The sequence below is a fragment of the Triplophysa dalaica genome, chromosome 16, assembly GCF_015846415.1.
Source record: "Triplophysa dalaica isolate WHDGS20190420 chromosome 16, ASM1584641v1, whole genome shotgun sequence".
NCBI classification, from domain to species: Eukaryota; Metazoa; Chordata; class Actinopteri; order Cypriniformes; family Nemacheilidae; genus Triplophysa; species Triplophysa dalaica.
The window spans coordinates 5,810,561-5,838,236 of NC_079557.1; the positions used below are offsets into that span (position 1 = coordinate 5,810,561).

The 27,676-nt window shown below is 37.6% G+C and overlaps 1 protein-coding gene across 2 annotated transcripts in view; it reads left to right on the plus strand.

The window, feature by feature from the left end:
* The window catches only part of fstl5 (follistatin-like 5), a 103,663-nt gene that overhangs the window by 42,664 nt on the left and 33,323 nt on the right, over positions 1-27,676 (plus strand). For both annotated transcript variants that reach the window (XM_056770381.1, XM_056770382.1), the window contains exons 5-7: positions 11,370-11,566; positions 14,967-15,087; positions 24,279-24,445. In XM_056770381.1, the coding sequence (XP_056626359.1) occupies positions 11,370-11,566; positions 14,967-15,087; positions 24,279-24,445 (485 nt within the window). The remainder of the gene's footprint in view (positions 1-11,369; positions 11,567-14,966; positions 15,088-24,278; positions 24,446-27,676) is intronic.

The following is a 27,676-nucleotide window of genomic DNA, read 5'->3' on the forward strand; positions in this document are numbered from 1 at the left end:
ATTATTTTACGGAGTACACCCTGAAACCTTGAATCAGAACAAATTCGTTTTTTTCTAGTTGTTCTTAGTTTGCTTATAATTACTTTCTAATATAAGTTATACATAAAATCATCCTACAGAATGAACATTGTTTGAAAATATAATCTTAATATCTTATCTAACCAGTAAGGCCATGTTAAAGATTTAAATTATAGACAAATGAATGTTAAAATCAAACTTTTGTGCTCCTAAAAAATATAGACATGCAGGGTCACTACGTAAACATTGGTCAATTATAGTGTTCAGGGGTTTGTTAAATGTATTTATACTTGCTGTGTACTAGTTTTCAGTATGTAGTTTGCCTTACAGCAACACAGCACAGGTTAGTGTTCATTGAGAGCACCTTGCTTTCTTCTTACTATCTATCTACCTCTCTCTCCCTATGCAACTTCTGGAGCAGAAAAAGATAGAAAAAGATGGGAAAGGGATGATTTTAATAAGAGCAGTACTGAATTCAGTCTGTGTGACAGGGACAAATGTCTTGAATTATGTCCACTGTAGCTCTTATCGGCGTGTTTATCAGGCATTTCTTATATTCCAGGGTGATCTCATTTGTTTTCATAGCCATTCTTATGAAAAATGTGCTTTTGTACATTTCCATGGATAATAAAACATACAATATCAATATATTGACAGCATCAAAAACCTGAAACCCCTTTGCATGCATTTAAAGACACACATATAACCGACACGTGTGTTTTATATATAGTAGTAAATGATGGGTAAAATCTATTTATACATAAAGGTCTAGATGGGACTAGTAGAAATATTAACCATTGACTTTAATATAATGAGTTAGATTTAATGTTCTTAAATATTTCGCAGCTGTCCTCCTGAATCCTCACATTTTTTTCCAATAATTATTATTAGTCACCCTTTATTTTTGTCATGGGTTTTGCAAATATCTAACCAAAAAAAGTACTTGTCAACTTTTCAATACAGCATTTAATCATTTAAAAAATACTGTGTTTTTTCATTTCCTGAAAAACAGCAAATATGGAAAAACAAGGTTTCAGAAGAACAGCGATGATGTGTAAACTTTTATTTTATTATAAACTCAATAAGATATTAATGTTTGTTGAACATACGTGTTTTACTTTGCTTTAATGCATAAAAGGGTTTTACATATATATGTTTTGTGAAAACATTGTTTTACTTTTCATTGTCAATCCAAGACATTTTCCGTCGACATTGCACATAAGTCGATTGTAAGACACTTTGTAATTACCCAACCGAATCCTCTAAATCTCAGTGTAATACATTACAAATAGAAAAAGTGACTGGTGTTTTGATTAAAGCCCAAGTGGTTTGCTCAGGCTCTGCGGTGAAGAGTTTGCACAGGACAGCCCCATCAGTTTGACTGACAGATCATCCCAACAAGCCAACTCAAAAAAGAAAGCTTGAGTGAGCCGCTAGCCAATACTGAAGATTACTTCGTTTATCACCAGCAATCCGATTACACAAAGGCCCAATGTGCCCATTCTTGGACATAATAAATGAACAGGGCGTCCTGTTACTGTCGACAATACTGAAGTACGTGTTGACTTTTTTAGGTCAGCTTTAGTTTTAAAGACAAACCAAGGACGAACTGTAACAATCATTCTTTTGAGTTCATTTGAAGCTGAATGTATATAGTGTATATATGTAACGGAGGCCAGCTAGTAACATACTGTGCATTGTTAAAACCTCACTCCCCGACCTCAACGGACGCTCTTATGCGCCCGACTCTTATGCTGTACCGACCCGGTGCAAGCCCATTTAGAGAGGTGCAGGTGGATCCGGTTGCATATATATCACATTTTTGAAATCCTGATGCTTAAAAACAGCTTATTGTTTTGTAACATTGTGATCTTTTTTTATTTTTGCAACACTCCAGACCACACGGCTGATGTATGTTAGTGTTTGTTTTGGGTCAGTATGTAATATTGATTTTCTATCACATGACCTGGTTATCTAGTAGAGGATTGATTGTACCCTTGGATGCATGTTTGGAGTGTGAGTTTGTATGTTTGTGTGTGCCCTTTTTGCGTGTGTACTATAGGGAAACAACTACAATTCTTACATCGCTTATTCACCCTCGTGACATTCCAAACTTGTATGACTTTCTTTTTTGTGCAGAACACAAAATAAAATATTTTGAAGAACGCCGGTAACCAAACAATCTGGACACATTGTTTTCAATTCTAGGACACAAAATCACTGCAAATTCTCTCACAATATCTTCTTTTAGGTAAGACAGAATAAAGTGCATATACAGCTTTTGATTGAGATCCCTTTAAATAAGTTATTGGTTGAATCGTGTTTAATAACAGTAATTAAGTAATATCAAAATGATCCCAAATAAATGGCACCTGAACACCGGCGTGTTACATAACCTGAGCCTTTCAGTCCGTCGGTTTTTCTGTGTGGTACTGAAAGCCAGTCAGTTTGTTCTCATAGCTTTTCACCACAATTCCTCATAAAGATTGTTTTTTTCCCTCCGTCTGCTAAACTTACAAGACCAGGGCGCTTGATTTTCCATCCAGCTGTCATAAATACATTCTAAATACAGCTGAGGGTCTTTCTGTCTTACTCTCTTGTTTCCCACCTTCTACTGATGTTATCGGGGGATATATTTCTCATAGCCTCTGTTCTCCTTCGTATCATCTGTCAACAGCACACATGACTACAACAGTGGCTCCATCAAATCATCTGATACCGTCGCCTTAAAGACAGCCCCACACAGAAACACGGACAGAGAGAAAGCGAGACAGAGCCTAAAGATATGTGTCTCTCTGCCCTCCTCTTATATCCACCGCTTTCTGTCACCAGCCCTCAGGGTGGCCCATTCGCCCGAGCTCTGCCAAAATATTATTCTTTTTGAGGAGATGGCCCTGTCAGACTCGCACTCGCTATGCATCTCAAAGTCTGTCCGCACCGTGCCAACCAGTAAGTATGTTTGGCGCTTATAGCAACTAATGCCACTCCCACTGGCTTTGCTTAGCCTCGGGTTGGACTAAATTTAATTTGTTTATAAAGCACATTTAAAAACAACCCAGGGTTGACCAAAGTGGTGTTTAGATCAGGAGGCTCAAATAAAAAACAGAAAACATCATTGAAAAAAAAGAAAGAAAATAATTAAATACATAAATTAAAAGAATAATAATACTTAGAATAATAAAAGAGAATTATTTTTTCAGTCTTGATTTGAAAGCACTTTAAGTGTTCTGGATCTAAGTACCGTGGACGGGTAATGACAACGAATAAAAGGATTGCTCAATTTATCGAATTAAAATCAAAATGGCAGTATGGATTTGTAATTGAGGTCATTTACTTTTCCTCATGTCATTTCAAACTTGAGTCATTTTAGACTTGACTTTTTTCTTCCACAAAACACAAAAGAAGATATTTTGAAGAATGTCGCCAACCAAAAAGCAGCATTACCCATGAACTTGCACTGGTTATGTGTCCATACAATAGAAGTGAATGGGTACCGCTGTTGTTTGGTTACCAAACTTCTTCAAAATATCTTATTTTATGTTCTGCTGAGGAAAAAAGGTTTGGGTGAGTAAATGATTCCAGAATTTGTCTTTTTCGGTGAACTTAAACTTTAAAGCACAAAATGCTGCAGGTTTCTATTGAAATCTATCTCAGGTCATGTTTGAGCTACAATGTGCAATGTGAATGCAAAGCTGTACTTTGTTTACACAGTTGCATATTTGAAAACAATTTGCCTAAAGAGTTTCTATTGTAATAAAGTGCAATGCATTGACGAATGGAGATAATACACATTGTACCAGAAACAGTTTTGTGTTTAAATGAAGACTTTAGGCGGACCTCCTTGTGATGTCGTGTTAGAGCGCATACATTTTACCAGAAAACTTGTATGGCAAAATTCCAATATTCAAATGATAAAGTAATGAGAAGAATTTCAGAAGATTATAATCGGCTTTCTTGCCAGTAAATCATTTGCAAAACATGACTTACTGCACAGAACTTTGGCATTTCTTGCTTATTTGTAGGTTTTGCACGCCTTCTAAACCATAAAACTGTTGTTTCTGTGTAGTCATGAACTGTTTATCATATCACAGTTCATATCTCTTTCCATTTTTGACCAAATTGCGCAGTCCTATTCGACACTTCACCTATCACAAGCAAAACTTTAAGCCGTCTTCTTAAATGAAAGAGAATGTCACACAAGGGAACATTGAGCTGATTTATTCCTTCGCTGCTTATTTGAAAAAACCTGTTATATCAGAGATAAAGAGAGGGAGAGAAAGCAAAAGGATATTGTTCTGTTTTAGAAACGTGATAATAAGACCCTGAGCTGTTTTAATGTCACTGTCACCCCCAGCCTGAAGAAAAGCCACAGCCTCGTCTGCCGGCAGGTAATGAGCTCCTCAAAGCTTCACCGATGTCTGTGAAAGTGAGAAATCACAGATAAAAGGACAGAGGAAGGAGAAGAGACGAGAAAGAACATGCGACAGGAGAAAAGAGAGTGTGGAAATCAAATTAAAGGTGAAGCGGAAGGTAGACAGTCGGGAACGATGACTTACTTTATGTAGGGAATAATGCTCTCCTGCTGAGACCTAGAGACAAAAAACAATGAAGGTGAGGAGAAAGAATAACAGGAAAGGGACAAAACATATGCAAACCATTCGAGTAGCGCATCGCACCAGGAGAACCTGAATAATAGGGTGCTAGCCCGTTGTAAATTTGTCATTGAAACTGCTCGTATGGATATCCAGCGGCAGGTAGATTGTTATTGAATGCACTGACTGAAATTCTCCAGCGAGGTGTTGTAGGTGGTCAGGCGAGAGAAAGAGAGAGAGAGCAGACTTTACGTCCCAGCGCTCTCGGGCGTCCATTTCTTCATTGCAGAAACTTGACAGCGGGGCAACTGGCCCAGTGCCCTTAAAGACGGGCGTCATTGACCTCAGAATGAGCTGCAGACTTTTCCGGGTGAGTGTTTGATGTATGGAGCATTTAGAACAATGTTCTTTGAGAACAGCGAGTGCACTGAGAGCCTGATCTATCGCTGTTTTACTGATCAGGCCGGCTCACGGGGCAGCCATACGACAGACTGATATAAAATATCGAAGGGTTATTCTGTACAAAATGTACTGAACTAAGAGAGAGACTCAGAGGTAGGGAGGGATGGATTGTTTTGTGCTTTGTCTACACTGTTGAGCTGTTTTTTTAGTTGCTTGTGCATTTTTGGTCTTATGCGCCGACGTCTGTGAAGCAAACCCAAAGTGCCATCACGAGAGTGTTGACAAATTGTACATTTATTACATGTCTATGTTTAAAAAATGCGTTTGGCAAATAGTGACATCTGGCCTCATTAAAGTTGGAATTTGTTGAAATAACGGTGTTTCAAAAACACAACTCAGAAACCAGTTTCAAAATGCATTTGCGAGAGTGAAAAGTTGCTTGGCTTTCATATCATGAATCATCCGTTTCCATGTGACTCCAGACAATGGCAGTGGCACTACATCTTCACACCATTATTTAGGAGATATATTGCCAACATTTTGTAGGTAATATTTTGCTATAGCTATTTAATATATATTGCCAACATTTCCTATGTAAACCATTAGCTATGTGATCAGATAACGCTTTTAAAAATATGACCATTGCAAGCTCAACTGAAGATTTCAAGCTAACATTGAAAGTTTAGGTGTAAATTATATTTTGGGACAAATGCATAGGCCTTTGCTTACTGACAGCAATATAAGTTGATAGAAAAATTGTGAACTTTTGTAATTACTTTTTAAATCAAAAAGACAGTTAAGGTCATGAAGAAAGTAAGGTTGGGTTATAAATCTTTAATTTATCATTAAATGTGCCATAAATTATTTTTGACTTTCGTTAAATACGACCATTTCAACCTGCACAAGCCCGCCCATCAAAGCTGGTTAGAAAATCCAAATGCAAGAAAAATGAGTCAACATTTTTCGAGTAGCTAGTTTTATGATATGTCTCTATTTTTTGGCAGCTTACAAAGCTTAGAGCTGCAAAAGTGACAGGTATGATTTCTCAGGACACCTATTTCATATCTGTCAGGCAGAAGGGACATTTTATCTTTAGCATTAAAAAACTTTGACAGCGTTTTTAATACATGTGACACAGATTTAATATTTCTTTATCATTATCTGAATGATCTTAGACTGTAATTTTGAAAAGAAGCGTCTGTTAAGGTATTGTTTTCATTAGTGCCACTAGATTGTGAAATCATTCTTAGATTTTCATTTCATGTGTTTTTTTGGAGGAATCAATAAACAGAGTCCCATACATATGGAACTGATACAGAGATGGAAATGTGAAAGCCAAAGGATTTAGTTCCAATGGGTTCAAAACAGAAAGAGTTCAAGTCCGCTTTCTCTCTGTGCCATTCCTCTGGGCTGCCTGTACGTGTCATGCTTTGTTTCAAAGTAAATCACGCAGGTCGCTTGGGAATGGTTTCGTGGCTAGTAAATGTCTTTGTGCTGCACACTGCATTTGTGTAAGGCTTGTCCAAGTATAGCGCTATTCTGAATACTCTTAAGAGGCTTTGGCATATAGTCAAAGGCTTTTCAGGTACAAGCTGATAGAGAACAGGTTAGCCATGAAGCTGTGCAGACTAAGAAGTGTTTAAACTGCCAGCCCTTTTAATAAAGACATCATTTAAATGAATGAAGATATATTGTGTGTAGTCAAAGGATTAATGATTGCGCAGTATATGACCAGCAATAGGAAGTATGTTTAAATTAAACTTTAATCAAACAAAATCTTTTAAAAGCTCCAATCTATAATATTTGCCTCTTTCTCGCCATCTCTGTTTGAAATTAACATGCATATATAATAGGTATACTATATACAGTCCATCCCGAAATTATTTGTACCCCTGGAAAATTCTGACTTAAAGTTACTTTTTTTCAACCAGCAAGTCCTTTTTTGACCGTAAATGGCACAGGCTTCTCCCAAAAGATAATAAGACAATGTACAAGAGGGATCATTGTGGAAAAAAAAAGTTTCTCAGCTGTTATTTACATTTGAACAAAAAGTGGCATGTCCAAAATTATTCATTTATTCATCAATAGAAAAGCCTTTATTGACTATAACAGCAATCAAACACTTCCGATAATTGCTGACCAGCTTTTTGCATGTCTTCCTGGTGTTTTTGCCCATTCGTCTTTAGCGATGAGCTCCTACTCTTTTAGGTTGGAGGGTCTCCTTGCAATCACCCTGATCTTTAGTTCCCTCCACAGATTCTCTACTGGATTTAAGTCAGGACTCTGGCTGGGCCCTGCAAAGCGTAGATGTTCTTGTCTGCTGACCATTTCTTCACCACTTTTGCTGTGTGTTGTGGGTCGTTGTCGTGCTGAAATGTCCACTGGTTCCCAAGGCCAAGTTTCTCGGCAGACTGCCTGATGTTGTTGCTGAGAATTCTGATCTATTGCTCCTTTTTCATGGTGCCATTTACTTTGATTAGGTTCCCTGGTCCACTGGCTGAAAAACACCCTCAAAACATCATGGTTGACAGTGGGGATGGTGTTCTGAGGGTTGAAGGCTTCTCGTTTTTTTACGCCCAATGAAGGCTACATCATTGTGGCCAAACAATTCAATTTTTGATTCATCGACCATAAAACAGAAGACCAGAAGTCTTCTTTGTCCAGATGAGCATTTGCAAAGGCCAAGCGGGCTTTTGTGTGCCATATCTGGAGAAGTGGTGTCCTCCTTGGTCTGCATCCGTAGAACCCAGCGGTGTGCAGTGTCCGTTGGACTGTCTGCCTTGAGATGTTGCCAGCAGCAGAGCCCAGATTCATCAGGATGGCCTTGATGGTGATCCTTGGATTCTTTTTAACCTCTCTCACTATCCTCCTGGCCAGCACAGGTGTCACTTTTGGCTTCCAACCATGTACTCCAAGATTTTCCACAGTGCAGAACGTCTTGTATTTTTTAATAATACTTTGCACTGTAGCCACTGGAACTTCAAAACATTTAGATATGGTCATATAGTCCTTTCCTGACTTGTGAGCAGCCACAATGTGCAGCCGCAGGTCCTCAGTGAGCTCCTCTGTCTTAGCCATGACTGTCCACAAACCAACAGCAGAGAGCTTCTGTTTTTTACCTGTTGTGTTGATTAAAACAGGTGTAATGATGTGTGTATATATATGTGTATGTGTCTGTGTGTGTGTACAGTATATATAAGCATATGTAGATATAATGTATATGATATACAGTAATCAATTTTAAATGCTTCTACACAAGACTTGATTGTATTTGTGTAGCTGTGACCTAATTTCTTAGCATCCCATTTCGTAAACGATTCTACCACCAGTCCATAATAATTAACTGTGGACAGCCTCGATCTGTTTTGCCCAGCCCAACACTTATCTCTGACCACGTGGCTTGAATTTCCCATCAAAACGTGTTTGTCACAGCTCCTGACTTTTGCTAAGCAATGTAATGAGCAGAATTCCCATCAGGATGGGCAACCAGCCGCTGCACGCCTCTAGCTGCCGCACCTCCGGTCACAAACATCAGCCGCACATGCTCTACTCCGCCTCGCCTTAGGATATGCAGGAACACACAGGAACACATCTAGGTTCTTGTTATACATGGTCTAAGTGCCATCACCTCCGGCACCCGCATGTTTACTGAGATGAGAAACAATAGCATGTCCTTTCCGATGATGGGTCCATTAACAGTGACCTTCTAGAGGTCTCAGTATATTGAAGGACGGATATACGTTTAATAGCTTTTGCCTATAAGAAGCCTTTTGAGGGATGAAGGTTGAACAAATAAAGACAGGAATGTGATTGCAGAACAGATGTGTGCCCCTCTGTGGGAGACGTTTGGGGAGCTCTGACTTCACAGAGAGATCATTGAAGCAGTGTTTGATCAAGTTTTTGCTTTTAATGAGAAAAAAATCTACTAAACAGACCCTTAGTTTCCACACTTAATGTGGTTTATATTTTTCAGTTTTTTGGTTGTCATATCATACCAATGTTAATTGTACATTCATTGTGATGCCAGAGGAGGATAGGAAGAGTCTTGCTTCTCTCAAGGTTGTTTCCCTCACTACCTCATCTCATGAGGTTTCTTTGCGACGGTTGCCTTTGTCTTTGCCTGTCGAAAACATGAAAGCATGTTTTTGTAAAGCTCATTTGAAACGGTTTCTTGTAAAGAGTACCCTAGAAAAAATGACTTTCTCATTTTGTAAGATCCCTTCATATATTTCTTTGCTGTTATAATAAGATCCCAGTAAAAACAAGACATCATTCTCTGGAACCTCTTCTTTGGAAGCCTGTAATACCTGAAGAAGGCTGTTTGCTCACGCTTTCATTAATCTCAATGTCGGCTGCTGAAGCATCGATTTGGCAATTGTGTCACGAAAATCCCAAAAGCTTCATTTCCAACTATCTTGAGCCTTTAAGGGAATGAAAAGTTCACTTTTAAATTGTGATTTATTTGCAGAACGTACTACATCATCAGAATGCATATTGAGAAGGATGCTTTTTTAAATTAGCATGGGTCATGTTAACCAGCCCAAACTTGACCTACTGGGAAGCATTAATGATTTTTCAATTCCCTTTACCGCCATGTGCCGCTATGAACTCGAGATGTCGGCATCGCTTGGCACGTGGACTTGCGAATTAATCAGCACTGTGATTTTCACACAAAGGGTTTCTTGCAGCTTCACTTCCATACTAAAACACAAGCAGATGGAGTCCGGTTGAAATGCTGCCCGTTATGTTTAACACAGATTCTAGAGACCTCTAGCTGCCTTCGCATTGTTCTTGAGTCTGCCTACTGCACAGGAGAAACATCATGGCTTAGAAGAAACATTGCTCAAGATCTTCAAGGTCAGTAGTGCAATATCAATGTTCCCCAAGATCATGCTGAAATACGACAGAAGCCCCTCAATTCTTTCTTCTGACTTATACCATATAGCTTGGGGATTTGAATGACAGCAGATTTGGAAGGGGACCTTTTGCAGATTGCCGCCATTCCAAAATTGTGAATGCTAATGTGCCGTGTGCCGCACACACATGCAGAGGCACATGCAGGTTTGACGCCATTGACCTTCATTTCCCCTGGGCAAAGTAGATGGTAGACAGCCATTTATCTTTTATTCATTTTGCCATTTCCAAGGAAGAAGCTTTCCTGCCACTGTTGCTTGTCACAGCAGAGGCCATTTTGTGATGTGTTCTGAGCTGCTGATGAAAAACGTGCACACACAAATTCGGACAGATATGTTTATATATTTCAACGTATCATGCATACAGACGCGGTATGTGATAGTCATGTGAAACTGTGACTTTCTTGACGTCTGACATTGAAACTAGTATTTAGAAAGCAGGTGGTTCTGAGAATCTTTCCTACTTTTATATCTTTTGCTTTTTATTATCATTTCCTTACAATCCATAACAACATCAACATTTAGGATACCACACTTACCACCTGAGCTGTATAATGCGAGAAACATCTCCAATATTGTCAAATGCATTTTGACGTGAATTTTCAGCCATTGTTTCATACATCTAATGTTTTTCTGATGTGATTGATAGATTAATGTAATGGGTGGTTTCTCATTTTCTTTGTTTGCGTAACATTGAACATTTCATCAGAACTGTAATGAACCACGGATCGTTGACATTCTTTTGTCATTCACAGTTAGAAGAATTTGTGTTTATTCAAAAAAAGAATGGACTGTTATCACTGAATAGATTTAAACTCACAGGTTTATTATCACATCAGGCCCGGCTGCAGGATAAAACGACTGAGGTGGCATGGTCAATTCTTAAGGGGGCATAACTTTAAACCAACAGTATACAGAAATTTTGTAAGACACATTTTTGTATGTATATATTAGGGAGCGTTAAAACAAACCTGTTACGTCTGACAGTGCCTTTTTGGTCCCTTAGATTCCAGAGTTTTAAATAGTTATATCTCGCCAATATTGTCCTATTCTAACAAACCAATAGAAATTGAAATAGAAAGCTATTTATTGAGCTTTCAGAAAAAAATCTCAATTTCGAAATATAGATCGTGAAGGCTGGATTTGTTGTCCAGGGTCACATATGGTCTCACAAATTCTACATCCACTGCAAATTCTTGATTTTATGGCTCTAGCAACAGTAAGGTTGCTAGTTTTGTTCCTAGGGAACACTTCCCAAGTCCTTTGTACAACTATTTGATTCGTGTCACTTTTTTTCATGACAAAGCTATGATTTTCTCACAAGACCATTTGTGGTAGAGCTTCATACAGTATTGGCTTAGTGTTGATAAATAAGTTATGTTATGGAACCAGTTCAATTCCACATACACAGGTCTCACCACTGTTTCTTCTTCACTCTTTACAGATGATAACTGTCGTCTGGGAGATTATAAAAAATTGAAGAACAAGATGTTGGACTTGCACGCTCAAAGATACTTGACCCCCAGTAACCATGGTAGCCATGAGAAAGATATGGCGACTAGGAAGCGTCTGGTGGACATGATGTTCAAGCGCTTTGACGCAGATGGTAATGGACGAGTTGACAGCAGTGAGCTCTCACAGGTATGTTCAATCTTAAAATTGACGTTGGTTTCCTCATAATGAAACATCTTTATGTTCCTTTTAAATTGCCAACCAATTTTCACATAGAAGAGACAAATGAAAGGAGTAAACTGTAGGGGTGCCTCAGGGCCCCTATAAGAATATTTTAGGTCACTTGGAGAGGTTTTCTCAATTATAAAATTACATTTTAAGTTAGTACACTACATTTGCGTTTACAGTATATGACTTGAAATTAAAAGATTTCTATTGTTGTGATTTGAACATTATTGTTGAAATGGTTTTATTTAACTTAAAATCACTTTCCAAAAAACATAACTTTAACACAATATACCAAAAAAAGTTGTACATTTTCTTTTTTACAGTCATATTTGTGGGAAATCAGTGAAATTTGGCAGAGAAAACTACGTTCCCCAAAATCCTGTTGGAGAATAGCAAATTTTCCAAGCATCCACACATAAAAAATAGAAAAATCATATAGTAAACAATGGCTATTTGAGTTTGTGTTCACAATCTTCTCAGAACAAGAAAACAACTCAAGTGTGCACACTTTTTCTCTCAAACCAACTTGATTTAGGATTGGTGACAAATGTCACCGGGATAGTATTCTTGTATATCTGTGTTGCTTTGCTTGTGTACAAAATCTATTATTCAAAATATTTTATTACATTTAAATAAACTGAGAATGGCTGGGGATCTTTATTCAACGTTTTACTGCATTCATTTGAAACACCAAATGAGGCTGTGAGCGTGTCTCTTTCTTTATAACTCGCTCATATGCTGATCCCAGGTCAGCTGTGCTTTATCTTGTCCTGCGGCAGAAAGATTACACCTGTCCATAGAGATACGGAACACAGCAAAATGAGCAAAATATGAATTTATTCATATTTCTCCAGAGAAAAAACTCGCACTTTCACTCTCGGTTACAGGCATGAGCCATTTCAATTTCATTGTGCTATATTTTCGTGTCATTTACATATTTCTTCATTCTCTGTGGAAGACGAATGCATCTCTTTGCATGCATGGCAGAACGAAGACAAGGAAAAAGTAAAAACTTTGGACCGTCTTTGAATACGGAAGTTTGCCTTTTGACATGAAGGTGTGTGGGTCGAAAGGTGATCGACGATGGGTAGCATACACTGAAATACGGCGCAAAAAACCCAACATAGAGCAGTTAAACTAGATCAGTATTCTGTTCAAGCAGATCTTCTGCTACACCTGTCATGATCTTTTTGCATAAATTCCATAGGCAGACCATGAAACTTGTGGATTTATAACTTTTTTTTTAAACAAGAACAACCATTCTTGTGCCATTCATTATCAAACAGACACACTCCAAAACAAGATTTCTTATTTTATTTTTCCTTAATCTTAGATGACATGTAAGCCTCCTTACTTGCCACCGTTCTCTGTTGTCCGCATTGGACAGATATAAGATCAACTTTTATTATTTAAATGTTGAATGATGATTCTAATGTCAGTCTTTTGCAGTCTTTTAACGAATCAAAATGGAATTGGTTTATGAATCGGGAGAGAGAACGTATGAATAAAATATAATTTTCTGTAGGATGTGGCATGAGGAGGATGGAACGGTTTGGTTATATAAAATCTGTCTGCTTGGGATGTAAAAACGTAAACACAAAAAGCAACATTTTGTGCCTTTGTGTCTGCGAGTTTTCTCACTTTTTTGTACTTAGCAACAATGCATAGCAACAGAGGTCAGAGTAAGGTCGACATATGTGGGTTTCTGACCTGGTAACAAAAGTTTCTATAAGAGGATTAGAGAAAGCAGATACTGAAATGACAGGATTGAATGGGAATATGCAGGTCTGCTTTTAGATGCATTGTCAATCAGATCAGGTCAGGCTTAGAACCAGGTATGTCAAAGCTTCCTGGAAATAGCAATATCCTAAAAATAACACCAAGATCAGAATCTGTATTAAGGCTCACAATTCATTTATATACGCAATCATTATTGATTATTTTAAACAATACCAGCAGTTTTTTCTAGCGAATGGTTGATTATGATTCTTCACACCTCATATATTTAATAAATCTTATAAGTAATCCACAGTGAATCTAACCCTTAAAATTCATCATCACCATTCCCTACAGCTTTTCTTACTAGCTGTAATTACCATCCGATATTTTTGGCATAGATAAATGTGCTCTACAACATTTGCTGTAATCCCTAATGTCTTTCAGCATAAAACTGTTATGAAAATCCTGCTTTGTTCCAGATGCTTGCCAGCAGACAGGAATCACAATATCAGATGCAGATGAGAATCTCGTTTTAATCATTTATTTTTTGACTTGCACACAAGTAAACTTGTTTTTCTTCACCACCCAGATTTGACAAAACATAAAACATCAAGTCACAGCCCAAAACAGCATTTTTATTCTTACTGTTAGTGATCCTGTACAGTATATATGTAGTCTGGACAACACTTTCCTTCATGGTTGGTAAGAGCATGTCACAAAACTTGTCCATGTTGCCCTCCGCCTATTTTGCCTTGTGAGAAATTTCTACAAGAAAACATCTTCTTTTAGATTTTAGATAATGGTTTTGTATATTTCTATTTTGCATTTTATTATTGTTTGTATCCTTATTTAATTCTTATATTTTTTATTATTTGTAAATATATTTTTATTTTAACATTATTATTTTCTATATTAATATAAGATGGTTAAGCTGACTGTCTGTGTCATTCTACATACACTCACCTAAAGGATTATTAGGAACACCAGTTCAATTTCTCATTAATGTAATTATGGTGGTGGTGTAATGGTGTGGGGGATGTTTTCTTGGCACACTTTAGGCCCCTTAGTGCCAATTGGGCATCGTTAAAATGCCACGGCCTACCTGAGCATTGTTTCTGACCATGTCCATCCCTTTATGACCACCATGTACCCATCCTCTGATGGCTACTTCCAGCAGCATAATTCACCATGTCACAAAGCTCGAATCATTTCAAATTGGTTTCTTGAACATGACAATGAGTTCATTGTACTAAAATGGCCCCCACAGTCACCAGATCTCAACCCATTAGAGCATATTTGGGATGTGGTGGAACGGGAGCTTCGTGCATCCCACAAATCTCCATCAACTGATGCTATCCTATCAATATGGGCCAACATTTCTAAAGAATGCTTTCAGCACCTTGTTGAATAAATGCCACGTAGAATTAAGGCAGTTCTGAAGGCGAAAGGGGATCAAACACAGTATTAGTATGGTGTTCCTAATAAACCTTTAGGTGAGTGTATGTAACCAATACTAAAACGTCAATAAAGATTTGATAAAAATAAGAAAAAAACATTAATGAATGCAAAGCAAAACAAAGAAATATAAGGAGGAATTATTTGTTTATTTATGCAGGTTTATTTGATTCATTTATTTATGCAGGTCATCAAGCAGGAAGGTCTAAGCAGGACAACATCCGAGTGCACGCTGTTCGATCTGTTCAAATACAATGACGTCAATGATGATGAACACCTCACTAAAGACGAGTTCTACGCTGCCTTCGGTGAGTTGTGATGGAAGGATAGTTAACACGTGAACATGTTAAATGCCGATGAGAGATCAAACTAAATCACATCTGCATGATCAGCACCGTCAGGCATTTAATAGCTGTGACACTTCGCTCTGTGTCGTCCACGATGGAAATTCATAGAAAAAAATAGCTTTCATTTCTGGTTACAGGCATGAGTTGTTTTAATTTCACGTCATTGACATATTCTTCATTCGCAATGGAAGAAGAATAGATTCTTTCTGGCGTTGGTTTCTAAAGGAATTTGTAACTATTCAGTCGTTGAGTGATTCATTTATATTTATTCATTTAACAGACAGCTTTATCCAAAGTGACGCACCAAAAATGGAGTCTTTAATATTTTGTCCAAAGAGCCAGCGATGAGAACAGTACTCAAAGCTGTTTACAGGTAGAAATAGCAGTGAAGGTAAAAGTGAATCATTACACCGTTACGAACCGATAACTAGTTTTTGAGGATTTGTGAACGATAAACACTCATTGGTCTGTGAACTATATTGGTCATTCTGTGTATTTGTTTATTTTCTTTGTGATATTTTGCAGTCCTGTTTTGTTAAGACTGCAAGCATCCTTCGGTTCCAGAATTTTTAATGAAGGATCATTTTGAATAGGAACGTGTAAAAGGATGCTTGGTTGTCACTGGCTTGGACTATGGACACACTTTGTAATGGAAATAAATTTGGTGGTTAGATTTTAATTAAACTCTAATTAAAGTCTACACTGATATTTTTCAATAAGTCACTGAACAGTGACGACCTGGGTCAGATTTTCCTCATTAATAGATTTACTGAGGAGAAACTGAGAAACACTCATTAACTTCACAGCTTAAGATGCAAGTAACATTAGTTACAGAGAATCTGGTTCAGCCTGGAAAGATGAACGACCAACCCACATGGATTATCAAGTTTATAAAATACATTTTTGTCAAAGTGCCGGTTTTTGTATTTTTATGCTTTTTTAAGAGAGATTGTTATAAATTTCTAACCTCATAGCAAATAATTTAAAGTAACAAATATAAATGAAAGTCTTGAATTCATGGAATACAAATTCCTAATACATGGATATAACAATGTTGCACAAATATTGAAAAGCGTTTAAGAAACTCTCTGAAGCTGAATGAGGGAGATATCAAAATGTTCCCACCTTTACACCATCATTCAGCATGCCGCACTCTCTCATTTTCCTTTTTAGTCTCGTCTTCTTCTGACATTTCAATTTAACTCAATTTCCTCTGACATTCTCCGAGGACGGAGACATTTAAATAGAACACAAATTGTGCGGTGCATGAGGGTTTAAGAAAGAGACAATAATGCGTAGAGCGCTTTTGTGAGATCCCCTCCGCTACACACCGGGCTTCTGAACATAAAGCAGCTTTTCAGACAGGAAAAGGAAGGTTTCGGAATGGAAATCGCTGCCTCTGTCTGCCCCCGTGCCCTTCTGCCGATCACAGCGGGAGTCTGGGGGAAGCTGGAACAGCCCTACAGGCAAACCGAAAAAACGCAGCGCTACTTTTGTTGTTCTTTTCAACTTGAAAACAAAAAGATAACAAGACGTTTTGTCAGATGTCCTCGGAGAGCTCCGTCACTCCGTACTCTTTTAACAAACGTTTTTTAGTTTTTAATGCTGCTTTTAAAACGGTGCGTGCTTGTTTCTTTAAGTTTTATTTTAAGCTTCTTAAAACTACTTTATAAGCAGTGCATGCTTTATGTTGGGACAAGTGCCAGAGATGTGTGTGAGAATAAACAAGTGCATGTGTCAAAGGAACAGTTCGCCCGAAAATAAAAATTCTGTTTTTATCCTCAAGTGAGTCAAGCTTGTTCCAAATTTCTTTGTTTCGATAAACACAGAGAAAGATATTTGGGAAAATACTTTTAACCAAAAAGTTCTTGGCCACCATTGACAACCGCAGTAGGAAAAATTGCTTCATAAATTTCTTTGTTCTGTCGAACACAAACAATGATATTTTAAAGAATGTAAGAAAACAAACCGTTCTGGGGCACTTTTGACCACCATTGTAATTTTTCCTACTATGGTTGTCAATGATTGTTTATTTACAAGCATTCTTCCAAATATATTTCTTTGTGTTCATCGGAACTAAGACATTTATGACAGAGTTTTTATTTTTGGGTGAACTGTCCATTTAATTAGTTTGATCTGCTGTGTGTAATTCCCGTTTAGATATAAGCTGCTTTTTTCTTCGCATGGAAGTCTATCCGAATCCATTTTTTTGGGTTGTAGGTAGCATACTAACACTTCAGTCTAATGGCGTTGGTGCACTTTAGTGTGTTGGGGTTTGTAGGCTACATGCTGGGATGACAGGTTTAGTAAACTTTAGTTTTATTACGTTGACGTTGTTTGTTGTTGTTCAGGGAATTTATCACACGGGTTTAGATCTCAGTCCTGATGGAGGGTGACAGGCCATGAAAGCACGAAAGAGGCCAGTTTGGGTTTGGAGAGTGTCTGGTCTCCCCAGAGAAAGATTGAGTGTTAGATATTCTGAAAGAACGAAGAATTTAGTGAGGTGCTATGTCCCCCATGTCATCATTTTCTTTATCAAAACCTGAATTTATATGAAGATATTTCGAAAAATGTCTCAGCGTTTTTTGTGTCTATCAACAGGGGAAGTCAAGGTTATTTGTACGAACATTCTTCAAATATTTCCTTTCGTGTTCTGCTGAAAAAAGTCATACAGGATCGGAATGACATGAGAGTGAGTAAATGATGAAAGAACTTTCCTTCTTAGGTGAACTATCACATTGCAACTACATTACCAAAAGATGCTCTTCGTTTCTTCACGGCCTTTTATCAGTGACTGTTGTGTATGGAAGTAATGCTTCCATGTTCTATAAAAAAGGCTTTTGAAACATGGTAAGTGTGACTGGCCGTTGTTTCTGTCCCTTGGGAACATTTCCATTTCTAGTCTGGGTTTAGAGTAGCTCAATCTTTAAAAGCTGAAAACCCTATTTCCTTTATAACTTTATGATGACAATTAATGTATCATCATGTTTTTCCATCAGGATCAGATCTCATGATGCGTAAACCTCGCAAGCTGTGCGAATCTGGTGAGAATCAAGACTGTTAATGCCTAGCGTTTAGCATCAATTCAATCAGTTTTTGAAGTCTGCGCTTTAGTTTTAAATGGATGCTTTTAATGACTCTTCATTAATGTAGATAGAAGCGGCATGTTGTCATAGCATGCATTCATCTGTATCAGAGAAAACTGTGATCTACAGATGTGTGAAGACTTTTATACTTGTTTATTTTATATGCGCACACACAAACTCTTATGGGTAGTTAGACAAATTTGTGTCCTATGGTGTGGCAGCAAAAGAAAAAAAAAACAGTGAAGATAAATCTCTTTTATGCTATTTTATATTATAAATATAAATAATAATAATATAAAACAATATATTATTTACAGTTTTTTTCACACCATAGGACACATGTACCGTATATTTGTCAACTACCAATATATTACACTTGTACTTATGAATAGCATATTTTTTCATATGTCATTCAAAGATTTAAAATGAAAAAAAAATGTTTAAGTATTATTCAAGCTGTAATATGTATGTTTTTGGTAAAAAATAAGTTATCTAGCAAGTAGGCCTACATTAAAGCTGACTCCAATTTACATTGTGAATCATTTTGAAGACTTTTAGTCGTTTCTTCTTCGTGTGACCCCCCTTAATCCTTCATGCTGTTTGGTGCATCTTTGTGGACCTGTGTCATGATCGGTGTGTTCAGTCGGCATATCTGTATGCTTCATGCTCCGAACTATTTACATCTCCCGGTGGAGTCAGAAGGCAATTACTTAGCAACACGCCGGCCCACAATGCCGTTCCTTTCATCTGTCAGAGCTGATATGCCTCCAGAGAAAACGTCAATCCACCTGCCCTGTCTGCTAAACAGACAAGCGCACACACAAGAATACACGAGCCGCTCAATATCATTGGCAGCGGAGAATTGTGTGATAAGAAACAGGGCCTCACTTGAAACAAAATTGACTTCAGTAAAAAGCAATACAGGCTTTTAAAGATTGCCATATGGGATGTGTGAAAAGAGGAAGGTGGGAAATTAGAGCGAGGGAGCAAAAGAAAAACTGGTTCGCAGCTCTGTAATACGGTGTGAAATACACTTTCATTTATGAAATTTAACCATCCCTCGACTTTTCTCTCTCGTGTTCCCTCTTGAATGCGAGCTACAATTAGCTCAATTAAAAGTGTGTACCGGGATGGCATGCTAATACAAGCATGTCTCAGGGGTTCCCCCCCATTGACTGCCGTGCAGATTGACTTTTTCACGGTGGGTGAAGTTAGCTTTTCTTTTCTCTAGCTTCTTGATTGGGTCACGGTTAAGGTTTTATTTCGTCGCACTGTACCTGTAAAAGAATCTGCGGCTTTCAGAGAGGACTTATAGGCTCGTAAAGGCACTAGTGGATGGGCGGAGAAGAGGCGAATGGGATTTGGATGGGTGGGCAACAGGTAAGTTTGACTGAAGACATTTAACCACATCGCTGCTTGTTGGAAAGGATCACCATAAATTATAAATGGCCATTAGGGTCCTGCTGTTTCTTGTTGTTTCTCATCGCACAGGTGACATTTTGTGTGTAATATTTAGGAGGATCTACTGTATTAACATAAACGCAATATAAACTACATAGCTATGTGTTCAGAGGTGAATAAAGACCTTATAAAGTGAAGCGTTAGAATTAGCTATTTCTATCTACATACTCCGCAGGTCCCCTTTTATGGAATTCACCTTGTTATTTCTTCTGTAGCCTAAGCAGACAAACTGCTTTACAGAGCGTGTCTTGTGAATACGTTATCTCCTTTGGCAAAAAAGCAAAAAACGTAGTGTCGGCCAGCGTAGAGCTTCGAAAGGGAGGGGTGGACTGAGCAGTTGGTTGCAATTCACAACCTCACCACTAGGTGCAGCAAAAATATCTACACGGCACCTTTAAGTGTGCTGGAACCTTAAAAATCTGTAACTTTTTATACAGTTATTGAGCTGTTACATAAAAATCAGTGTCAGGCAGTAACATTTTTCATTGCCCTTACCCCGAATCATAACTTATAATGATTTTTAGTGGAGCTGTCAGGTGCAGTTTTGTTGAAAATGTCTGTTTGATGTCTTTTGACTTGCACAATTTTTCGAACAGAGATGACGATAGAGAGGGAAATTATATGCATTGTAGTTTTATTTAATTGTTATGTATGTTACATAAATTAAGTTTATAATAGATTGAAAATGATTATTGAATTCAGCAATACTTACCAGGCGGTGATATAACCCTTGAATGCTATTACTTATTAAGAAAAGTTTTTTTGTAAATGTTAAATCAGTAATTCATCAGAAAGAATAAATGATGGAGAAAAGTTCATTTAACAAAACACAAGGTGTAGTCGAGGGCACTTTCCACATGTTAAAGAACCGATTCAGCTGTCTGGTTCTCAGTGGTAGAGTCGATCTGAAAAATGATCTTTAAACCAGAGCTGACAACCATATTCTGCTGTTGTGTGAACAGCCTTTTTCTCTCTCCACTTTTGATTTAGTTTTTTTGTAGTTTCTCTGGCAGCAGAAACATCTCCGCTTTGTAATGGGAACAATCTGAAACTGAATTAAATGTTCACTTCACATTTAATTCTGCTGCTGTGAGGGATGTTGTAGTCCTGAGGGAAAATCTGCTGCACATGCTCTATATGAGGGCAAAACCTTTTACTGTACCGTCATTCATCACCAATGTTGAGTCTATATGTTATGACATCACTATATTGTTAGTATGTGTTGTGTGTTGTCCTGCAGTAAAATTTTTGTTTAGAGTGCTATTGACAAAAACGCACAGCAACACACAACGTCATCTGTCTCTTGCTCTGCTTGTTCTGTAACATTCACGTGCCGTTCAATCCTGCAGGGAAATGTAAAACGCAGTGGCTCGCCCTGGAGCAAATTCCAGATCTGTTAAGACACAAAGGAGTGTAATTGAATGGTTAGGGAGGATATTACTGAATGCTGGAGATGGTGTCAGAGTATTACTCAGTACTCACAGACACAAACACCAGGCCTTTTTTTAAAAACTGTGCTGCGTTTACTGCAGTCAGGCTTTGGAATTGTATTAGTCAACCTATAGATTTATTTTAGCCAATGACAAATACTTAACGAAACAGTTTTCCCCAAAATAAAATTGACTTACAGGTTGTTCTAACCTCATTTTATTGTATTATTCGCCGGTGTTCAATTACATTAAGTCGCCTTTGGATGTGTCGCACCAGACTTTAGAGCTATGGGAAAGGGAATATAACGTCTTTTGTTTTTTATCTGTTTTTCACAGAAAGCAATTGTGTGGCTTTGGAAGAGCTTAAATACATTGCATCTGTCGTATTAGAGATTTTGTAGGTTTCTTTCGTGTGTTTCTTTAAAAGCAAAGTCAAGCCTTGTGTTGCACGCCTAAATCTGTGAATATTGAATATCTATTAGATTCTTAGATTGTTTTTAAGATCTAACATACAGTTGAATGGTTGCATGGCCTCCGAGGTTCAGTGTATGAAATTTAGCAGCATCTAGTCATTAGGGTGCGAATTGCAACCAATGGTTTAATCCACCTGTCCCTTTTGAAGATCTACGGTGGCTGACACAGGACTATGATAACATCCCATTTTCGCTTCTTTACCGAAAGAGATAACGTGTTTACGAAGTGCGATCTCTTGAGCAGTTTGGGCTACCGTAGCAGGGGGACCCGTGGTTTATGTAAATAGAAATTGCTTATCCTAAGGTAATAAAAAAACATAACGTTTCATTATGTAAGGTCTTTAAACACCTCTGAAGACATTTATGTATATTATTTTGCATGTGTGTCAATAGAGACAGTAGAGTGAAAAAAATACCCATTGAACCTTTAAATTAGTAAAACACAGCTCTCTATCAAGTAGTTTTTCTGTGATTATAAAATTGATCACAGTCTTCTAAAGCTTAAGTCATGCTCAACAAGTCGTGTTCAACAAGTGTACATATAACGTCAAAATATGAGATTACAGGAAGAATATCAACGATGATGTTCCAAGAATAGAAACGTGGTGCTGTTTTCCATCGTCTTTTCACATCATCTGACATTTGGCAGGGGCTTACAGCCTTCTTACACAATGATTGGTTGACAGGTGTCAGGTCATTAGGTATATTGGTGATATGGAAAGATAGATTTGCCTACAACACAGGGAAACGCTGTCTGTCAAAGTTTGTCAAAGTTATTAGTAGACTTCTTTCTACATTGTTCAAGTTTGTTGAACTCTTTATATTAGCATAGGACGGCTTGCACATTGTTGACCCTATCAGTAAGGAAAAGGTCATTATCATAATCATTTAGATATTATTCTCCTGTTCTTGAGACTTTACCCCATAACTGAAATCACTCAAACCGCTCTAAACCATCTTAAATTAGCGTTGCATAAACTGCGCTTCTGTTATTTGTTGTACGAGCTGAGGGCAACACAATGAAAAAGAGGCATCGCCGGCTAATTTGCTAAATTAATTTTAAATGAGAGCGCGGCGCAGCAATGCGAAATTGCCGTTTGTGAGGCGAGAGGCATGTTTGTCTGCGCGCAAGCTGGTTGTAATTTCCCGAATCTTTAATTGCATAATCATTTCAGATATCCCAACCCATGTTCCCATTTGTTTTGTCTCGGCCTGATTATGTTTTCCACTTGCGCGCGTCTCTATGCATGAATTTAATTAAAACACCTAAAATATCATTTGAGATGTTATTAACGTGATCACGGAAGGGAGATCAAATCAATGAAGATGAATGTGCTCGGCGCGCGGTGCATTGTGGGAAGTTTCCGAAGTTGTTCATTTCGCGACTGCATCGTTTTAATGAGATTCTTGTGATGTCTCTGGATTAAAGGCTGGTCGCTGGCTGCTTTCTGAGTGGTCGGCTTTAGTTAACCCAAAAGTTCGAATCATAACTCATCTGAAAGGCAAAAAGTGGCGATCTTTTCATTTATCGTATTGACTGAGGAGTTTTGGCACCTGTTAGAGCTCTATAGGATTTTTTTCTATCCTTGAACATTTATCCGATTATGACTGCATGCCAGTGGAGTCATTATATTCAACCTGCATGTGAAGTCAAATAGCTTTCGAGCCCTTAATAATGAACTGCTTTGTGTTTGGTTGGTGTTTCTACTCGGATGCTCATAACAGCTGTTATTTTGAACCGTCATTAAAATCTTAATTTCACAACTAGGTAATAAGAGACAAGCACTTCAAACAGCACAAAGCCGATCACGATCACTATAAAGAGTGTTGTGAAGCTATGAGTTGGGATTTAAAGCCACCTCAGATCCCGCCCTGGGCAATACAGCGTCCTTGGTTGTGTGGAGAATTAGATACTCTTCAGACCTCCCGAGGAGTTTGAGCTGATTGATGGAGCTCATAAATACACTACCATCAGGGCATTTATTCCGGGAGTGTGTCTTTAATGTAACCTCTGTTCTTCCTTCTTCTCAAGTGTGTGTGTGCACGTACTGTAAGATTTGAGTTTTAGTGAAGGGATAGTTCACAAAAAAAGGAACATTTTCGTCATTTACTCACCTGTATGATCTTCTGCAGAATACAAAAAAGGAATTTGAAGAATGCTGATAACCGAACAACACTGGCCATCATTGATTTCCATTGTATGGTATCATGACATGCCAGTAATACTTTGCAATTAATTTTTCATTGAAAAATTGAATGGATACATGCGTAAAACAATGTGAAGGTAAGCATGCACTTAACAGTCAAATTATTACCAACCCAAGTGCAAGACAAAGAAACCCATCTTTAAAACATCCGCGCTTACACTTAAGCTTTTTCTAAATGTCTATGGATTATTATTTTAATGATGTGCTATGAGTCACAGCAAGTAAAATTCACACCAGTTATGTGGAAACTGATAAAACAGATAGCACTTTCCAATTTGAGAATGACATAAAGTTGACGCACATTATTGACACCAGACAAAAGTCCACAGGAGTGGAACAGTGTAATCATTTCGTGTGAACCTTGATGGATGGAAGCGAGCTGGAAAAACTTTTTAATGGATGACGTGCACAGCATCTTACAGATTTACTGGGAAAAGTAAGAATAAAACCTATCTGTGCCAAATTAAACCACACTTTCTCTCTTTTATTTCTCAGAGGTCTATCAGCTCAGCCTGCCTGATGACCAGAAGCTCAGTATCACCACGGTAACGGTGGGTCAGAGCGCCGTGCTCACATGTGCCATCACGGGTGACCAACGGCCGCCTATTGTCTGGAGACGCAATAACCACGCCCTCAACATGATGGAGCTTGAAGATATCAATGTGAGTGACACGGACCTTTCACCTCATTTCATTTCTGTCACACTTTAGTTTTACCCCTTCTGTCGAGTGTTTGCGTGCTTTCGAGATGTCTGGAAAGCGTTTCAATCAACTATCTTGTTATGGCTGTTGAAAAGCTAGCGGCATTGCTTTCAGGCCAATACATTTGTCAAAGTTGAAAAGTAATTCTCACACACACACACCAAACAGCAGTGTAGTTTGTAGATGATATGACATGGTGTGAGATCATACGACGCTCAATCCAATTCACTTTGTCTATCTTAATGTGCATTCAACTGAACCTTGCCTTTCAAGTAATGGAATTTAGAGTGACACATTTAACAAAGAGACCCAAGCCAGATGGAATTTCAGAAAAGAAAGCCATAAGACAATATGAGCTCAAAATCAAAGCAAGGCACAGCGTCTCTCAATTTTTTGATGGCCTCTTCATTCTTCAAAGGCCATGCCATCCTCAAGTTGTAATATATATTAATTACAGTGACTTTTACCAACCCAAGATGATGAAACATTGCTTTGTGCTTCCAAATGGAGATATGAGCGATGATTCAAATGTTTGCGCTGCAGCACAACATCACTCAACATGACAACTTGAAAGAAAGCGCATCCGTTTAAATGAGGACTAAGGAAGAAATGCTCCGGAGAACCTCTGCAAAAAGTACAATGAATAAAAAATATATTTAAGAGAGAGTTATATCATGAATGTTCACTCGCATGAATGTTCCTGTTTAAATGTATGTATTTGTTATTATTTGCTGTATGTGATGAGGTGACGGTGTAGTAATACACAAGAAATTAGAAGGATTAGAGGGACGGTTCACACAGAAATGAAAATGCAGTCATCATTGTTCCAGATCTGTATCAATTTCTTTGATATGATAAACACAGAGAAAGATATTCGGAAGAATGCTTGTGACCAAACAGTTCTTGGCCAACATAGCAGAGAAAACTTTTTATCAATTTCTTTGTTCTGCTGAACACAAATATATTTTAAGAATGTACAGGTAGGAAAGCAAAGAGTTCTTTGACACTTTTGACTCCCATTGTAATTTTTCCTACAATGTTAGTCAGTGGTGGCCAAGAACTGTTTGGTTACAAGCATCCTTCAAAAAATCTGTCACTGTGTTTATCAGAACAAAGACATCTTCCGGTTCCTTTACTGTTCCTTTAATGTAGAAAACATACTGTTAATATTGCATTTATGGATGTATGCACAAGATTGCTAAAACATTTGATGACAAAAAGTTGAAATGAAATTTTCGTCTTTGAAATAATGCAGTGCATTTCTGCCAAAGGGAAGATTGCAAGAGATTAACCTTTGTGAAATTTGTATTCCTAACACGGCAGTTTATCCCAGAACTATATAGTCAGCACTTAATGTCATCATGCCAGCTTTATGACCGCAACAACCTTCCCATAAATTCTAGCCTTGACCACAGAAAAGTATTTTGTCTCTCGTATATTCTTTCTTTCTTTCTTTCTTTCTATCTATCTATCTATCTACCTACCTACCTATCTATCTATCTATCTATCTATCTATCTATCTATCTATCTATCTATCTATCTATCTATCTATCTATCTATCTATCTATCTATCATCTATCTATCTATCTATCTATCTATCTATCTATCTATCTATCTATCTATCTATCTATCATCTATCTATCTATCTATCTATCTATCTATTTCTTCCTATCTTTCATTTTTGAAAGTCTCCCTTTTATCTTGTGTACATCTGAAAATGATGGCGCTTGCTGAGTGTTGCATCATGGGATGCAGCTGAGATCAATGTCACACTACCATTATTTTATACTACTTTCTGAATACATAATACGGAATATTTTTTACTTCAAACAATCAGGAACTTAACTAAGAAACTAAGTAAAACTTTATCTAAGACCAGTAAGAGCATAAAATAATTATGGTCTCACACTGCGTAATATAATCTTCCAGCCCGAGCACATTCACTACTGTCAAAAGTTTAAAAAACACTTCCGCATTTTAGAAAGATAGTTGTTCATCAAAATTGTGAAATACCACAAAGGGTCTTCAGTTGTTTAATGTCACCTTCAAGACTAAATTCTGCCCAAAATTTGCAGGAATGTTTGCTTGTTGTTTGCTTCTTGAGGTCTCAATCTGAGATGCTTCTTTTACCGACACTACAGAAGTTTCCATCTTTTCTTTGATCTTATTGGCTGCTATTTTTCATTATTTAGTCAAAGGTATGACTTTCAAAATTATATTTTGTCTATGAGATTCAGATCAAAACCTTTTTAAGATGAGAAACATTTCACACAAGTGTTCTCAAACTTTCGACAAGTATACTCCCATGTTTTATAAATAAAAAAGATGTAAATCAACAGACACAACTTGTACAAAATAATAAACTAGACTGCTGCTCATCAAACAGTAAAAATGTTTTACTTTGGGACAGAAATAAGCATGCGTAGCCATTTACCATCTGCACAGAAGCAGACATTGCTTTTTGCATTTAATGAGTGTAGTAACTGATTTATTGATTTATTTACTTATTGTTGTTGTTTTTCTCAACCGTTGATTTGCTGTAAGGTTTATTGGCCACATCTCGGGTCTGTTATGCAGTGGCATGTGGTACATAATGTAATATAGTGTATTTTTGAAGAAGCTACTTTAGAAGAGGAAATTTCCAAGGTACAGTATTAGAGAATTAGTGACACTACAAGTTGCAAAAAAAAGTTGCTAACTGCATTGAAGCTATTTTAAGGGCCTAATATTGTCTATAAGACGTAACTCTCATATTGCATGGAGTCCCAGAACAGTTTAGGAGAGAAAGTTTGATTATTGTCTCAGTTCACCTGTTTGTGAAGCTACAAACAATAAAATGTTATATGAAAGACAGCAATGTAGCTTTTTGTCACAGTACAGGCTTAGGTGTGTTTCTCCACAGAAAAAAATGAGACTTGAGCAAAAGTTCTTCACATCATCTCAAGGTCGTCTTGGAGAAACAGTTTGGATATAAAATTGTTTGAAATCTTGTTTGTGTTTATTTCCATCTTATGAGTTCTTTGCCGCGTGAGGCTCCAAGGATTTTCACTCTTGCATCATTCAGACTGAATCTGGATGCTGCAGCCTAATCAGATCTAAATGAAGCGGCCGAATCGTCCTTGAAGGAACACTTGAGGGTTTCTGATGTCAGGATGTCAGAGAGCTGAGTCATTATTTCAATGCTAGTTGACC